At 37.2% G+C, this 14956-nt stretch overlaps 1 protein-coding gene across 7 annotated transcripts in view; it reads right to left on the bottom strand.

Moving 5' to 3' along the window:
* CSPP1 (centrosome and spindle pole associated protein 1) overlaps positions 1-14671 on the bottom strand; it is a 68571-nt gene extending 53900 nt beyond the window's left edge. For 4 of the 7 annotated variants that reach the window (XM_048286710.1, XM_048286715.1, XM_048286713.1 and 1 more), the window contains exons 1-6: positions 14300-14354; positions 9499-9602; positions 8825-8921; positions 4787-4887; positions 4070-4093; positions 1524-1604 (exon numbers count right to left, since the gene is read on the bottom strand). In XM_048286710.1, coding sequence (XP_048142667.1) covers positions 1524-1604; positions 4070-4093; positions 4787-4887; positions 8825-8921; positions 9499-9600 — 405 coding nt within the window. In that variant the 5' untranslated portion in view covers positions 9601-9602; positions 14300-14354. Of the gene's footprint in view, positions 1-1523; positions 1605-4069; positions 4094-4786; positions 4888-8824; positions 8922-9498; positions 9603-14299; positions 14355-14637 lie in introns of those variants that run through there. The other 3 variants (XM_048286712.1, XM_048286716.1, XM_048286711.1) reach the window with 2 other exon arrangements.
* Positions 14672-14956: the final 285 nt, after the last annotated feature.

Raw genomic sequence — 14956 nt, 5'->3', positions numbered from 1 at the left:
AAATACCAGATTACTAAAAGTTTTGCAAATTAGACTAATGCTCTCCAAAACGGTTTCAGTTTTTGGTTTTTTTCCCCCCAAAAAAGTTTCCTATAGGTTTTCTAACAGTGACAATTTAAAACATGCAGACAGCCATGAAAGCTGCCTGAGATGCATTTTGCAAAGCTGAGAAACCAGCATTGTCTTTAACAGGTGGCAAAACACTCAGCAGAAAATTCAATATGCTATGTGACTGCACATTTGACCTAATAAAGGAAACCAAAATGCAAATGTTAACCTCTCATTATTCTGCCCAGAGGCCAACTGATTAACAGGGCACAGTGTGACATCTCCTGGCAGCTTTTAGGTTCTGCAAGAGCAACAAATAGATGGGTAAAAAGGATACAACACACCTATACAGAGCTGATACGATACAAATCCATCAATGATAAGACATGTTTCCAGTACAAATACATCTTTAATTTCCCCAGAATTAATCAATCATACTTTATTTTTCACTGTTTCAGCACACATACTTGCAAGGGTTAATACAAAGTTCACGAGAACCTGAAGCAAACATAAACTCAGTACAAGTGCATGCTGCTCCGGAGGAGTCCTCTCCCCCTTTCTGGGTGTTTCATTCTTTCTGCCTCCTTTTTACACTTGTATAACTTGGAGTATAGGGCTTTTTCATAAAAGCAATTTTCACTTTGAGTTCTCACCTGGCTCCTCCTACATCCAAACCAAGAGCACAGGAGGGGCAGAAAGTTTAATGTAAGCACAAAGGCAAAGCCAACCCGTGCCACAGCAGAAGCCTTGCATCAGATTGCAGTGATAGCATAGCCGCAAACACAGATCAACAGTGCAACTTGAAGGCAACAAAGGTTAAAAATAAAATCAAAACCAAACAAAACTCCCAGGATTGCAAATGTCTGCTCCTCTTCCAGCAACACACGTTATCTTTTTGCCTTGAATCTCTGCTGTGCTTTGACCAATCTTAACAACCAACCAGTGGTGTTGATCAGAAAAAATATTGATAAATTATTGATAAATTACAATGTTTCTGCTGATTCAACTTCATGGATCAATTTACAAGCAAACACAAGAAAGAAACTGGGACTATAAGGCCAACAGCATGAGGGCAGGAGATCAAATCAGTATTAATTGCTGAACAAAACCCAAGCACAACCACTAGAGGTCTTGAACAGACCAAGTGCTCTAAATGTGTGGATCAGAGGTAGCAAACCACAAACTAATATCAGTACAGAATTATATCTATATAATAAAAACCAAATATCTAAAATTTAAGAGTACAGGTAACCTAGGATCAAAAATTAAAAAAAAAAAATTCAAGGACCAGACTTTTCTGAAAATGATTACTAATTACCACCTCAAAAAACATTCATTTGTGTAAGAAAAAAAAAGAAAAAAACCACAACTAAACAAAAAAACTTAAGTGGTAATATTTTTTCCATAGCAGTTTCAACACCCAGGTACATTTTTCAAGTTATACTCCATTTACTTAATTTACTTCATATATTTACCTTGGCAGATCTTCGCTCATCAATAGGAAGAGATAATCCCTGAGTATATGGATCTACTTCACCAGTAGTCAGATAATTTTTCTACATCAAAAGAAATTTAAAACCATTCAATACATTTTAAAATACCAAACCTTACTCACTAAAGAGCCGTTAGGAATTATATTTTCTGAAATTAATTTGAGCAATTTAATGAACTAAAGACTGAAGACAACCTTCACATTTTGAAAACATCAGATGTTCTTGAAACACATGAATGAAGTGAAGGAATGCAGGAAGTAAATGTCTTTGTCAGGTTTTAAGCTTGAGTTTGAAAGTATTTGTCACTTCTTCCATGTTACACTATTTCCAGTATTACATATGTTAGTCTCGATATTAAAAAAACCCTATTTTTATTCAAAGAAACCCCACTCAGTTCTTCTGTAGCAAAAGCATAAGCATCTGTACAAGCATACAAGGAGTTTTCCAAGACGCTTCCTTACTTAAGATGAAAAATTGCTTTTTCTAACAGCAGAAAACATATGTTTACCTCTTATTTTAACACATGGAATTCATGCTAACAGTAGCACACCTCTTTATCTCAACAGTGTTTTCCATACCAGCAGTACCCAAATTTTTCAGGATAATGACCCATCACCAAAACTTGTAATTCCTTGTGAACGTCAGTCACTTTCAGAACAGAACTTCCCATCAAAACCAGTATCTTTTTGTTCCATATAGATCCCTGGGCCACAGCTTGGGAACTGGGCTGTGCAACAAATCAAAGTACCTGCTCTTCAAACCAAACACCAGTGCTGGAGCAGGTCCTTAGATTCCAGGTCTAGATGTGTCATATATCACTCCTTTATTAAAAGCATCCCCGGGCCATTCTCAGTCAATCATATGTTTTATAAACCTGATTATCTTTAATAAAAAGATCATCTATTTGTGTGTCATGGGCTGAAGAGGGGAATGGGTGAAATACAGTATTTCACTAGCATTGCTTCCTTTCATTATCTATATCGCAATGTAGCCTAAAAGCTTAGAGGAAAGTCAAAAAGTAAGAGCTCTACCTGTTCCAGTACAAAGCCACATCATTAGAAACACCCCCATCATTATAAATGATATTTCAAACCAGACATTAAAAGATTTAATGTATTTAATAATCATGCAAATATTCAAGCACCACAACAACTAGATTTATATGGAAAACCAAGTTATTTCTACTAGAAAAGGTAAATAAATTGTAATCCTCATTATTAAGAAATTCTTTACACGTATTTTGAAGACATCTCTAGAGGTTACCTCTGATCTTAAAAACTTATTTTCCAAAATCAGAATCTGATATGGAAGCTGCATTTTTCTAGATAAGCAAGACTAAGCAAGTTATTAACAAAAAGTTATGACAATGAGAACTGCTAAAAGTTCCACCATCTCTTTAGGTGGGAAGAAGAAATTAGAGATTGTTATCTTAGTTCTTCCTCAGTCCTTACCAGCTTAATACAGCTAACATGCACTAGACCAAACACACAAACAAACAAAAAGCCTTGTAAACCTAAATTTGTAAAACTGAAGTCCAGTTGAGAATAAAACACTAGAAGTTAATGTAAAGATTATATTATTTGGGTACTTCGGTGGTAATTATGAAACAGTACATTTTAACACAATATTCTAATTGAAAATAATCTGGAGTCTTAAACAAGAAACAAAAATTATATAAGGATAATTTTGGTTAGAGGTTAAGAAGGCAGTTTATTCTGCTGTTGCTATTGCTATTCAAGAATTCTAGTGCATGCTAATATAGACAATTTGTATCATATGCATGTTATTCAAAGCCCCAGAAAAAAACCAGCAGACTGTGTTTCTACCTCCTGGTCCTTTACTGAAGTTGCTCAATCTGAACAATTTGGATGGAGAGCTAAATTTCAAAATTACAGATTCACAAAAGTATAAAAATACTTTTTAAATTAAAATTATTTTAAAAAGCTTGCTAAAATAACACCAGAGGTGTTATTTTGTCCTCACAATACTTCTTTGTATTCTTGCATTCTGGCCAGTAGGTGCTAAATAACTGGCTCTACTGCTTCCCTAAGCACCACTGATGAGACTTCATAGGGACAGGGAAGAAAAAAGCCCTGACTCTGGTTGTGATGATATATTATAATATTTATATAGGTTAGTATTTTATTCCAGCTTTATAAAGAATGTATAGCAAGAAAAAAAAGTATGTGAACTCTTCATATCTACATAACTGATAATCCGTGAAGCAAATGTCTACTAAAATAAAAACTACTGTAGAGCCAGCATTGAACAGCAACAATGGCAACTGCAAAGGGAAAAGGAAATCAGCAAGTGTTTTAAAAACTTAAAAATGGAAAATAATAAATATAAGTAATCATTTTGCACAAAGCAAGCAATGCTGTTAGTCACAACTAATCACTACAGCATGCATAAATGCACAAAGCACAAAAAAAAGTAATGATTTTTTAAATTCCAAGAGCATAAAGTTTTCAAACAAAGCAAAAAGCAACTAATTTGAAAGAAAAAAAATAATATTGAAGGCACCCTACCTTTCTTTTTGCCTGTGAAATACCCTAAAAATCAGGGAAAAGATACTATTCAAAAGGATTCTTTGAGTCAAAAATATTTGACTTAACAAAAAATACTTCCTTTCTTAAAGCAAATCCATTAATTCGTTTTAAGAATTAAAGACACTGTTAAATAGTATTTTCATAAAACAAAAATTATTTGATTTCTCATTTTTTTCTGACTCATAAAGAGCAGCTACAGAATATCCCCAAGATGATGACATTTCATACATATTGTTTCAATTTTAAATTTACTGTGACATTTAGTAAATCATGTTAAGCAGAACATCAAAGGTTTTTTCTTTCTAAAATTGAAAAGAAGCTGTCAAATGGAATCACAGTAAGTATAGGGATATTCTTACCCCAATTACAGACCATAGAACACATAAGTACTTCAGGAAGTAACAGCTTTTAAATTCTTAAGAAAAAAACTAAGGAAGAAGCAAAAACAAATAATTAAAATATTCAGAATGAAGTGTACTAAGTCACATGGCAACAAGATCTGCAGAAGCCTAAAATATATAACCCTTCCTAGGAAATATTTTGAAATTACTTTCACTCAAGTCTTCAAAAACAGCCATTGCTCATAATGAATGCCTCCTTAAAAAATTCTCTACAGATATTAATTTTCATTCAATTAAATGAGAGAATAATTTTAAGAGACTCACTAAAGTCAAGCAACCAGACAAGCAGCTTTACCTGAGAAAGATAGCGCCTGTAATCTTGTCGAAGTTCCTCTTTGAGTTTATGTTTTTTTCGTTCATATTCTTCTCCAAGAGGTAAACTCAAGCCATAGTCACCTGAAAGTTTAACACCGCTAAATATCATTATTTACTACTTTGCATCAATACAAAGCAAAAGCTACATCTGGATTCTTATTAGACACAAGCAATAAAAAAAAAAAAATTAACTATGCAACCAGTAATAAAAAAACCACCTTCTCGGTATGAGTAGTTGGGTGAAAAGCATAGGAAAATAGACTGGTATTTGGATAGTAGTTTTCCTCTCATCCTTTGACTTTTTCTTCCCATATAAAAAAAAGCAACATAAGCTGAATTTAATTGAATCTTTTACATATTTCTTTTGTCAATGTATGTTTCCAAAGAAATCTCCTTTGACATGTGAGCTTCTAAATTATTCTGATATTTTAAGCTGTGTTTACCACACAATAGAAAACACACTTTCCAAATGAAAACAGCAAGCTATTTGTTTAGCATGTGAAACATTTGTTTGTTCCTACACAACTAGAGGGAATCTGACTATATGATAAAAATAATAATCATTTTTCTTTCCACCTCAGTGTTTTTAATCGTAGTAGACCCAAAACACATTAGTACCTTTCTGAGATTACTATCAGGTCTCATAACAGCTGCACTCTTAAACTATAATAAAATATTATGCTATGCAAGCTGTTTGCTGTTCCCAAAATACATTTCAAAGTACTTTATAAGAAACATCCTCTACCCAAGAAGCCCATCTCTGTAGTCACTTTCACCACTCTCCACAGACCAGCGAATTCCACAAAATCACACAACTAGTGATAAAGATTACAACTCTGTGTGTGTGTATTATTATTATTTCATATTGTTTCTCTAAAAGCATTTCTACATCTTGTGATCTATGTAAAATTAGCAGCAAGGAGTAAGAGGGAAGAGAGAGATATTCAAGACTTACTCTTAGATCAGTCCAAATTTATTTTAGGGTAGTTTGTTTGGCCTGGCTCGAGATACATTTGGACTTATCCTATCCCCATGAGCCAGGGAAACAGTGTAACAGGGAAGAAGTAGCAAACAAGAGTCAGCCTGACCCTCTGCAGAACCAAAGGACCCGATACCTGATTAAGAATCTCCTATGCTATTCTGAAACAGCCTGCAGGGTTCAACTACTAGCCAAAATCTGCACGGGGACTTCTTCTCCAGCCCACTTTTCTCCTAATTTTGCACATAAGGTAAGTGTGAATTTCATTAAAAAAATAATGTACCATTTCAAACTTCAGAAAAGGGGTTATAAAATGTAATAGAATACAGAAGAAGAAATGGTTTGTTTCAGCTGCTTGCTCTTGCCTTTTATTTTATGCCTAAGTACTGTTGAATTAATTCTAGAAAACCAAGAAAAAGATCAAAAGCAACTAAAAAGTTGAAGGAAAGATTCATTTAGTAATTTCACAGGTGCTACTGAAATTCAGTATCAAAAAAAGAGAGAAAAGTGAGAATCTAGTGCTTTGATTCAAATACGTGAAGTATTCAAACAAAAGATGGTTTAAAATTAATTTTGTTACAGAGGACTTTTTTTGGCCACCAAAAAAGCACTGAGATAACAGTTATGGGTAGTGATCTGGGGGATATTTGAAAACTACCCATTTCAAAAACCTACTCTAGGAGAGCCTAGCAGAGTAAAATTACTCCAGTCAACATATGTTCAACCTAGTGTCATGCAAAATTTGTCCGAATTCTTCTGACAGAATAAGAGATAACCTTTTTGTTTTGTCACTTATGTTTATTCTGTATTTTCTGTATTTATTTGCCATTTCACATTCTATTAACCACATAGAATCACACTGACAATGATTTTTTTAAAAATGTTAAGATTTTAAATGCATTTTTACATAAATATTTCCATGTATGCAATGTTGAGAAATAACTGCAACTTTATTCAGTCTGAATCTCAACATTACTGCTAGAACTATAGAATATACTTAAAAGCTACCAAGGAACAAGTCCCCATCTGCCTTAATCCACACGAAATTACAGTGCTTTAAAGCAGATCAAGCCATTAATATCAGCAACCACCCATTTCAGCACCCAAATGATTATTATAGAAAGTGCTGAGTTTGGCTGGGATAGAGCTAATTTTCTTCATAGTAGCTGGTGTGGGGCTGTGTTTTGGATTTGTGCTGGAAGCAGTGTTGAAAATTGTTTTACATTTGCACCACTTGGTTCTTCTTGAGTTTTACTTCTTTCTCTTTGTTATTTTCCTTTTCATTACTTTTTTTTTTTTTTCAATTATTACTGAGTTTTTATTTCAGCCCATGAATTTTTTCACTTTCACTCTTCCAGTTCTCTGCCCCCACCCCCCTAGTGTGGAGGGAGTGAGTGAGTGGCTGTGCTGAGTTGCCAGATGGGGTTAAACCACAACATGGCAATTGCTCCTCTTTCTTTTCATTTAAGCTCAGCTGAATGCCCCTCATCTGTAATACTTCGTTGTTACTATATTCAGGTGTCAACAGTTAAGTCAAATTTACAGTAACAAACACAACATTACATGCTTTTATAGCTCTCAACAACAAGAGATAAAACTATTTTAATATTAATAAAGTTTAACTGTTTGGTAATGGTCTGTCACAGCCAGTGGGGTACTACCTATTGTGTTCTGGTTTTTGTATCATATGTTTCCTCAGTTAAGCAAAGAATTACCAGCACCAGGAGTAACCTGTGGCACCAAATAAAACTGCCAAAAATGTGTGACAAATACTGATTCAAGTGCAGCCCTCTAACCAAGCTTATCCATTATGACTTCTGGAAGCAAGGAATATTCAATTATCATTTTGAGTATTTTTCTGTGAAGTTTTCCTCTAAAGGTCTTTGAGGAGCTTGCTTTGCTGATGGCTGGAAGTTCTATTTATACAACATCCCTATAAAAACCATGTTTTTACTTATGCAGCTAAGATCAGTTCAGACATACAGATTCACAAGCTCGGGCTCCATCCCACTGGAAGCTGCAGAATGACACCAGAATTAGAGTGGGCACAGTACGAAAATTAATGATGTACAAACCCAGTGTCTACACATCAAAGAAAAGAGTTACCTATCAAAAAGAAACAGGACACAGAAAAGCTCTAAAGCTCTCAGGACAAAGCTGAGCTGCACAAATGTGGCTGAGAAAAAACAGTAGTGCCTACAGAAGGGAGATGATACAACAACCAAGGAAAGGTGGCACATTGCAGGAACAGGAAAATGGAGCAAAGAACACTATCACACATTTTCAATCAAACATCACAAAGAACACAGAGAAAAGAAGAAAAAGGACAATATATAAAGAAAACAGATATTAAGCTTTTGGTAGCCACACCAAAATAAATCGAACCATTTCACTTGGTTAAGATTTCAACCAAAATGAAGTTCTTGTTCTTTCCTTGTACAACAAATGACTACATTGTAACAAAATTACAAAAGGAATAAAAACAGTTTAAACTGCCTAAACGTTTGAAAGACACTATTTAATAAAGAAAAATTAGTTTAACTGTGTGCATCTTAGCCAAGCTGGACCAGGACTCCTAAGCTAAGAGGCTGAAGGAAAGAAGCCCTACTTCCCACATACAGGGAATGTACTCTTTTGCAATAAAGTTCAGATGAAAGATGAACTTTTGAAGATTTTGCTGCACCCCAATAGAATAGGAAAGGACACATCACCTATCAAGGACTGCCAAGCAGGTTTTTTGGGTTGTTCTTTTTTTGTTTGGTTCATTTGGGGTATTTTTAATGGCACTACCTTGCAAGAAGAAAGAGAAAGCTTTTGGCATATTTTCCTGATTAAAACAAAAAAAAAAGAAAACCTAACTACAAAAAAAAATTGCATACAATCCCAAGACTTTTGGAAGACTGGGGAATTATTATGCACTTGAATTACAATGATCACCCTAATGATTAAAAATACAAAGCAGTAATTCCCTTCCAAAAATTGTCAAAGACAATGAAATGGTACGTAAATCTAGAAGACATTAAAAAATATATACTATACCTAAAGGATAGTTCTGTTGACTATTTGGAGGTATATTTTCTTTAGCCATGGAGATTAACATCTTGCTAGTTTCATAAAGCTTCTCTGATTCCTTATTCTGAAAACAAAACAAAATGCCTTACTGCATCACAAAGTAAAGGAAATACCACATGAAAGAACAACATTAGTAATGTAATTATTAGCACTGGAGAACAGAGGGATTGAAAGTAATGCTGGACTAACACATTAAAATTACTAATAGGAAAACTGTGATAAGAACAGATTTTTTTTTAATTGTTATTTGCCTTTTATATTTCATAGTTTCTGGAACAGAAATTTTGAGGATATTTATACCTTCCGTCCCCACCCCAACACTCAAGCTCTGAAGCAGACAGAGGACAGATCCCTGCTAATCAGCTTCCCTAGGGAGGGCCAAAGGAGTAAGAAAAGCCAGGTACAAGACTTTTCTCACTTGTAAAACATAAATCTTACTGCATATGCCTGGTGGCAAACAAGTTTTTAAAAATCTACATATAGATATGAAGCACTGAAGTTGGAAATTACTTGGAATAGATAAATCTTTAACATACTCTTTAACAACAAATACAGTTTTAAGAGTGTAGTAAAAGCAAGCTTCAATCAAGACTTTGGCAACAGAAGTATTTAAATTCAGGAAAGCTTTTTAATACTCTTACCCTCATTTCCATGTAAGGTGGATCATTTTCAAGTTCTGCCTTATCTTGTGCCAACTTGGCCTTCTGGTCTTCAATAAATTTTTCTAAATCATCCGCCATCATTTCTAAAGTTACAGAAAAGATGTAGAATATGGCATTTACATTAGAACCTCAAAAATGTAAAGCTCAATTACTGTTGCTTAAGACAGCAATTAAAAATAATCAAATTTCTCCCTCAGAACTACAAGTCTTAAGATGTTTGCTGGGTCAACAAAACAACTGACTTGGGAAACCCATCCATGGGGGAGACTACTTGAGGTTTCACCAGAAAGAAAATACAAAGATTTCAGATTACAAGACTGAAGATACTTCCCTAATTTTTTTTCCTAACATGGCTGAAGTGTTTTGGGGTTGTTTTTTTAAAGTGCAAGTCTACCAGTGACCCTTCACTACACACTAGCACAAGCTTACTCTTAGTGAACTATAAAATCAAAATTAGAAAACATAGAAAAGTAAACAGGATGAAGGAATCATTAGGAAAAAAGTAGAAAAGATGCAAAATATATGCACAGTCTAAAATAAAGACCAAATCATACAATTAATTTTGTGCTTAACTTACTACCATGAGAAGTCTTGAAAATAATTGAGCTTATAAAACATTATTTTTTTAAAAAAACCCTCACAAAATACATGCATAGTGTTTCTGGAGTCGGAGACAATAGTACCTACCTCCTGGACCACTAAAATAGTAGAGGCAATAAGTACAGCTACAAGTCTGCAATAATCCTAAAATCAGGGATATGACAAAGCATTGACTGAGAATCAGACACTGATCTGTAAGAAAACATGTTCTGAGGAAGAGCTAATTACCTCTCTTCCGTTAGTTGTGTGCCTTGCATATTTAACTGAAAGTCCTTCAGAGCAGAAATTTTAGCATCTTATTTGGAAAAATCAGCATATATTGCTGCTTTCAACAACCTCATAATGAAAAAACCAACCAAGTTCCTGTCGATGGAACTGTACTGAAGTTGAGTTAGAATAGTCCTATCAGAACTGAAAATACTGCAAAGCTGCGTATTAACTACTTTTGGAAAAAAAAGACAAAACCAAAAAGAATGACTGCATACAAGCCTACACATTCTAATCTCCACTCAGCATTTTCACCAACTCCACTGGAGGAGGAGTTTTACAAAACCAAGCCTACCGATAAAAAAAAAATCCTTAAGTTATATTCCATGCTTAAAAGAAGCATGAAACTGAGAAGAAAATTATGACCCTCAAATCACTCCATGCAGCATAAGCAAAAGGATTGCTTATGCAGGTTCCTGAAAAATGCCATCAGATCCAGTATCTAAACTAAGACAGCAGTTTTTTTGAGGCTAATTCAGTATCTTTATAAGATTGTATGAAGTAAACAATAGGCCAATGATAAAGATATTTTAGAAAACAGTTTCAGGAAGAGGATCAAAGAACTCAAAAACAACAGCAACAAAAAAACCCAAACCATCATCTCAAAGACAATAAGGGAGCACACAGGTAAAAATAAAAATAATGTGTCCAGAGAGACTGAGATAAATTCTCAGTAGAAGCAAAATGGAAATAATAAATGCACAAATTCTAATGTGAAGTAATTGCACGATAACTTAATTTAAAGAATACATTTGCTTGATGTATTCCTTAGAACGTACTCCTTTAAACTTTTTCTCTTTTTTGATTCATAATATAAAAGTGTAATATTGTTATAAAGGAGACAGAACTAGGCCAACCCATTTAAAATTCCTAGTAGTAACACAGGACAATCAATGCCAAAAATAAATACCCCCATCTGATTTGTCCTAAATCTTTAATCTCATTAGTTTTGCACACTGATAAAGGATAAAAGAAATCTGAAAGAGGATAAGTTTCCAAGCATGGTAAATTTTATTCAGCCTATTAGGTTACATAACAATAATAAAAAAACTGTTCAGAAAGGGTGAAACAACTTGTCATACTAAAGATTTTAGAAGTTGGTCTCATCACCTACCCCGTGCTGCACAGTCATCAAGAGGAAAATTACCACACGTAGGAGGCACTGTGAGAAGCCTTTCTAAAAGCTCACTGACTGGAACATCTATATTTCCTACCTCTATTAACAACAGCATTTATAAACTCCAGCACTGTTTCCGAATCACTGTATGGGAATGGTACCAAACTTATTCTGAGAGCTGGCATAAGGAAAGGAGTCTTTGCAGTGTATTTTCTAACTAGCACGAGGAAGACAATGAATATTCCAGCATTCTGCACTCCTATCACATTGCTCAAAAGGCCAATATAATAAATTAAAAACCAAAGACAAAACAGTTACAGTTGAACAGTTGAACTCCACAGGCACTTCAATTGGTGTGAAGAAAGCTGCCAACTCCAGGCCTTGGAGAACACTAAGCTACAGCACTGCTGATTCAGCATACCTTTAACACAGCACAATTGCCAGAAGAGTAGCCAAATCCTTCTTAGAAATATCTAGACATTTTACATCTTAACATCCTTCTACTTGAATTGATCTTCTTAAAATATACATGAATGCAAACTTTATGAGACAAGCAAAAAGAATATATTATACCAAAAAAGAAAAATTCCTTAGTTGTTCTAAGCAAAAGAGTGACAACTTCAATGTGACACATACACTGTTAAGTTCCAAAAATATACCAGCATGTAAGCAAATATCCTACTGAATATTAACCAATTTTATCATCTACCTCATGAAGAGATTATGACTAATCACAAAAAAATAAAGAAATAACACATTTCTATCTGAGATGAGGCCTACTACAGCCCACAAGCATGCAGTGAACTATATTGGAGGTGACAGCATCGAACTCACAGGGAACTGTCGACTTCAAACTGGCTTCCCATGGCTGCACAAACACACTGAGGCACAGCCTGACACTGTAACACCAGTTCAGAACAAAAGAATTTATTTTCAGTTTAGCGATGCATCTGAATTCTTTTTGAGCATTTCTAGATTCTTGTAATTACTACTAAAAGTAGCAGATTCAAAACCAAAAACTGGGATACATCACTCCATGGGCACGCGCAGAGCACAAAGGGAAAGTCAAAATATGCTGTAAACACTTAAAAATCCATCCATAGGCCCAAAAAATCACGAGGCATAAACATATTTTTCAAGTTTTTTGTAAAACAGAGTATTTTGCAAATGCTGTTTCTAAAAAATGTTTGATAGCACTTATCTATCAGCTTTCCTTTAGCTCTTGCAACTTTAAATCTTGGATAATTTGCATTCCCAAAACTATGCATTATTCAAAGTAAAATTCAATTAAACATACGTCTGCTATAAATTCAAGTACTGTCTGAAAATGTCCCATAAAAATATTTTTACACATTTTTTCTTTCAAGATGATGTTAGATTTTCATAGCCTCTTTTCCTTATTCAGAGTTTTTACAAAAGCAACCCTGAATAATTACAGTCACCCAGGTAAACTTCAACTTAAGCAAACATAACAAGCAATAGAAAGCATATAGATATTCAAGAACAGTAAGTCAAGTCTGAACATGAGATTTTTATTGGATCTATGCCCAAACAGAGTTAATAATGCATGTCTCTCTATTCAGGGTATTCAAAACATCTATGTGCATATGTATTGTATGTACTATATTTACCTACGTATTGTGTAGCTACTTTATCACCTAAAGCAATGTTTACTGCATTCCATTTTAATCTTTCCCTTCCCCTCCTAATTGTTCAGGAAAATGGACAAAATTTAAAACCAGCATGTGGAAGAAGATTTTGTCTCTTCTATGATACCATAATATTAAAATATCATCAGGAGCACCAGCAAAACGGTAATTCCCATCCACATGAACTGCAGCACGGGTGTCAAGGAGGGAAATGCAACTACATGCCACGTTTAGTTGAAAAAGCAGCTATATGCCACGTTTAGTAATTGTACTTACAGGTTACATGGCCACTAATTGTGTCATTAAGAAACACTGTTCAAAGTTTAACCCAAACTTCCTAAGGAATTAGTATTGCCTGCTTCTGTACCCTTGTGAATGGCACTTAGATTAAGCTACTGCTGCCAGAGATGCGCTCCCTGTACTTTTCTTTCAAATGCGCTGCTAAAAAGCACAGGTTCTAGGGTCTGGCCACTCACAAATAATAAACTCTTGACTAAAGCAATGCGACTTTTTCGCAACTGAGAAGGCAATCCATCCTCTGAACAACCAAGCAACAAGTTTCGCGAGTTACCTTCCCTCCAATACAGGGCCTATCTACTTTGCAGAGCACGTGATTTGATCCAAAAAGACACTAATTTCGAAAAACTTTCAGACCCAGGAGATCAGGTTTATTTCTCCAAGAGCGATAGCTCGGGTACGCGCCTCTCCCCCGGCCTGCAGCACCCGCGTCCCAGCCTCCCTCCTTCCCTCCATGGCAGCACCTCAGGGGCACCCCGCAAGGCTCCGACCCCTCAGGGAGCAGCTGCGGGGCGGGGATGCGGCACTCGGGGCTCGGCCCCTTTCCGGATCGCGGCGCCGTTGTCTGGCAACGGCCGCACAACAAGCGGCCCCGCCGGAGGGCCGGGGCCAGCCGAGCCAAGCCGAGCCGAGCCGAGCCCCGCCGCCCCCGCGGGGACCCCCAGACCCAGCGGTACGCCCCGGGTGCGCCCCCGCCCCGTCCCGCTCTGGAGCCCGTCCCGCTGCCCAGCGAACCCCCCCTCTCCCGCCGCCGCCTGCTCCGGGCTGTGAGCGATGCGGGCGATGGAACCGCCCGGCGGGGCTGCGAGGAGGGTCCCCGGGTGCCGCGCTGCCCCCGCCGCCCGCTCACCGGTACCGGCGGCCGCGGCTCCGTCCGCGCCCCGCGCGCTACCGCCGCCCCGGAACCCAGCGGGCGGCGCCGCGCAGCGCCCCCCGCTGCCCCGGAGGGCGGTGCGAGCCGGCCGCCACCTCCTCCCGGGCGGGGAAACGGAGCAGGAGGGGAGGCGGCGGCGGGCGGGGTTCCCAGCATCACGGAATGGGGCAGGTTGGAAAGGACCACAGTCGGTCACCTGTTCCAACCTCCCTGCTCAAGCAGGGTCACCCTGGAGCACATGGCACAGGATCGCGTCCAGACGGCTCTTGAGACTCCACAACCTTTCTGGGCAATCTATTCCAGTGGTCGGTCACCTGCACAGTAAAGAAGTTCTTCCTCAATTTCCGGGGGAAATTCCTGTGCATCAGTTTTCTTGCCTCTTGTCCTATTGCTTGGCACCTCCGAGCGGAGCCTGGCTCCATCCTCTTGACGCCTCCCACTTTAGATACTTATAGACATTGATAAGGCCCCCTCTCAGTCGTCTCTTCTCGAGGCTGAACAGGCCCAGCTCTCTCAACCTTTCCTCATGAAAGAGATGCTCCAGTCCCTTAAACATCTTTGTTGCCCTCCGCTGGGCCCGCTGCAGAAGTTCCGTGTCTCTCTCGTACTGAGCAGCCCAGGACTGGTTACAGT

Source organism: Corvus hawaiiensis, chromosome 26, assembly GCF_020740725.1.
Source record: "Corvus hawaiiensis isolate bCorHaw1 chromosome 26, bCorHaw1.pri.cur, whole genome shotgun sequence".
Taxonomy (NCBI): domain Eukaryota; kingdom Metazoa; phylum Chordata; class Aves; order Passeriformes; family Corvidae; genus Corvus; species Corvus hawaiiensis.
Note: the sequence above shows the minus strand (reverse complement) of the source record. Positions and strands in the feature narration are given on the sequence as shown.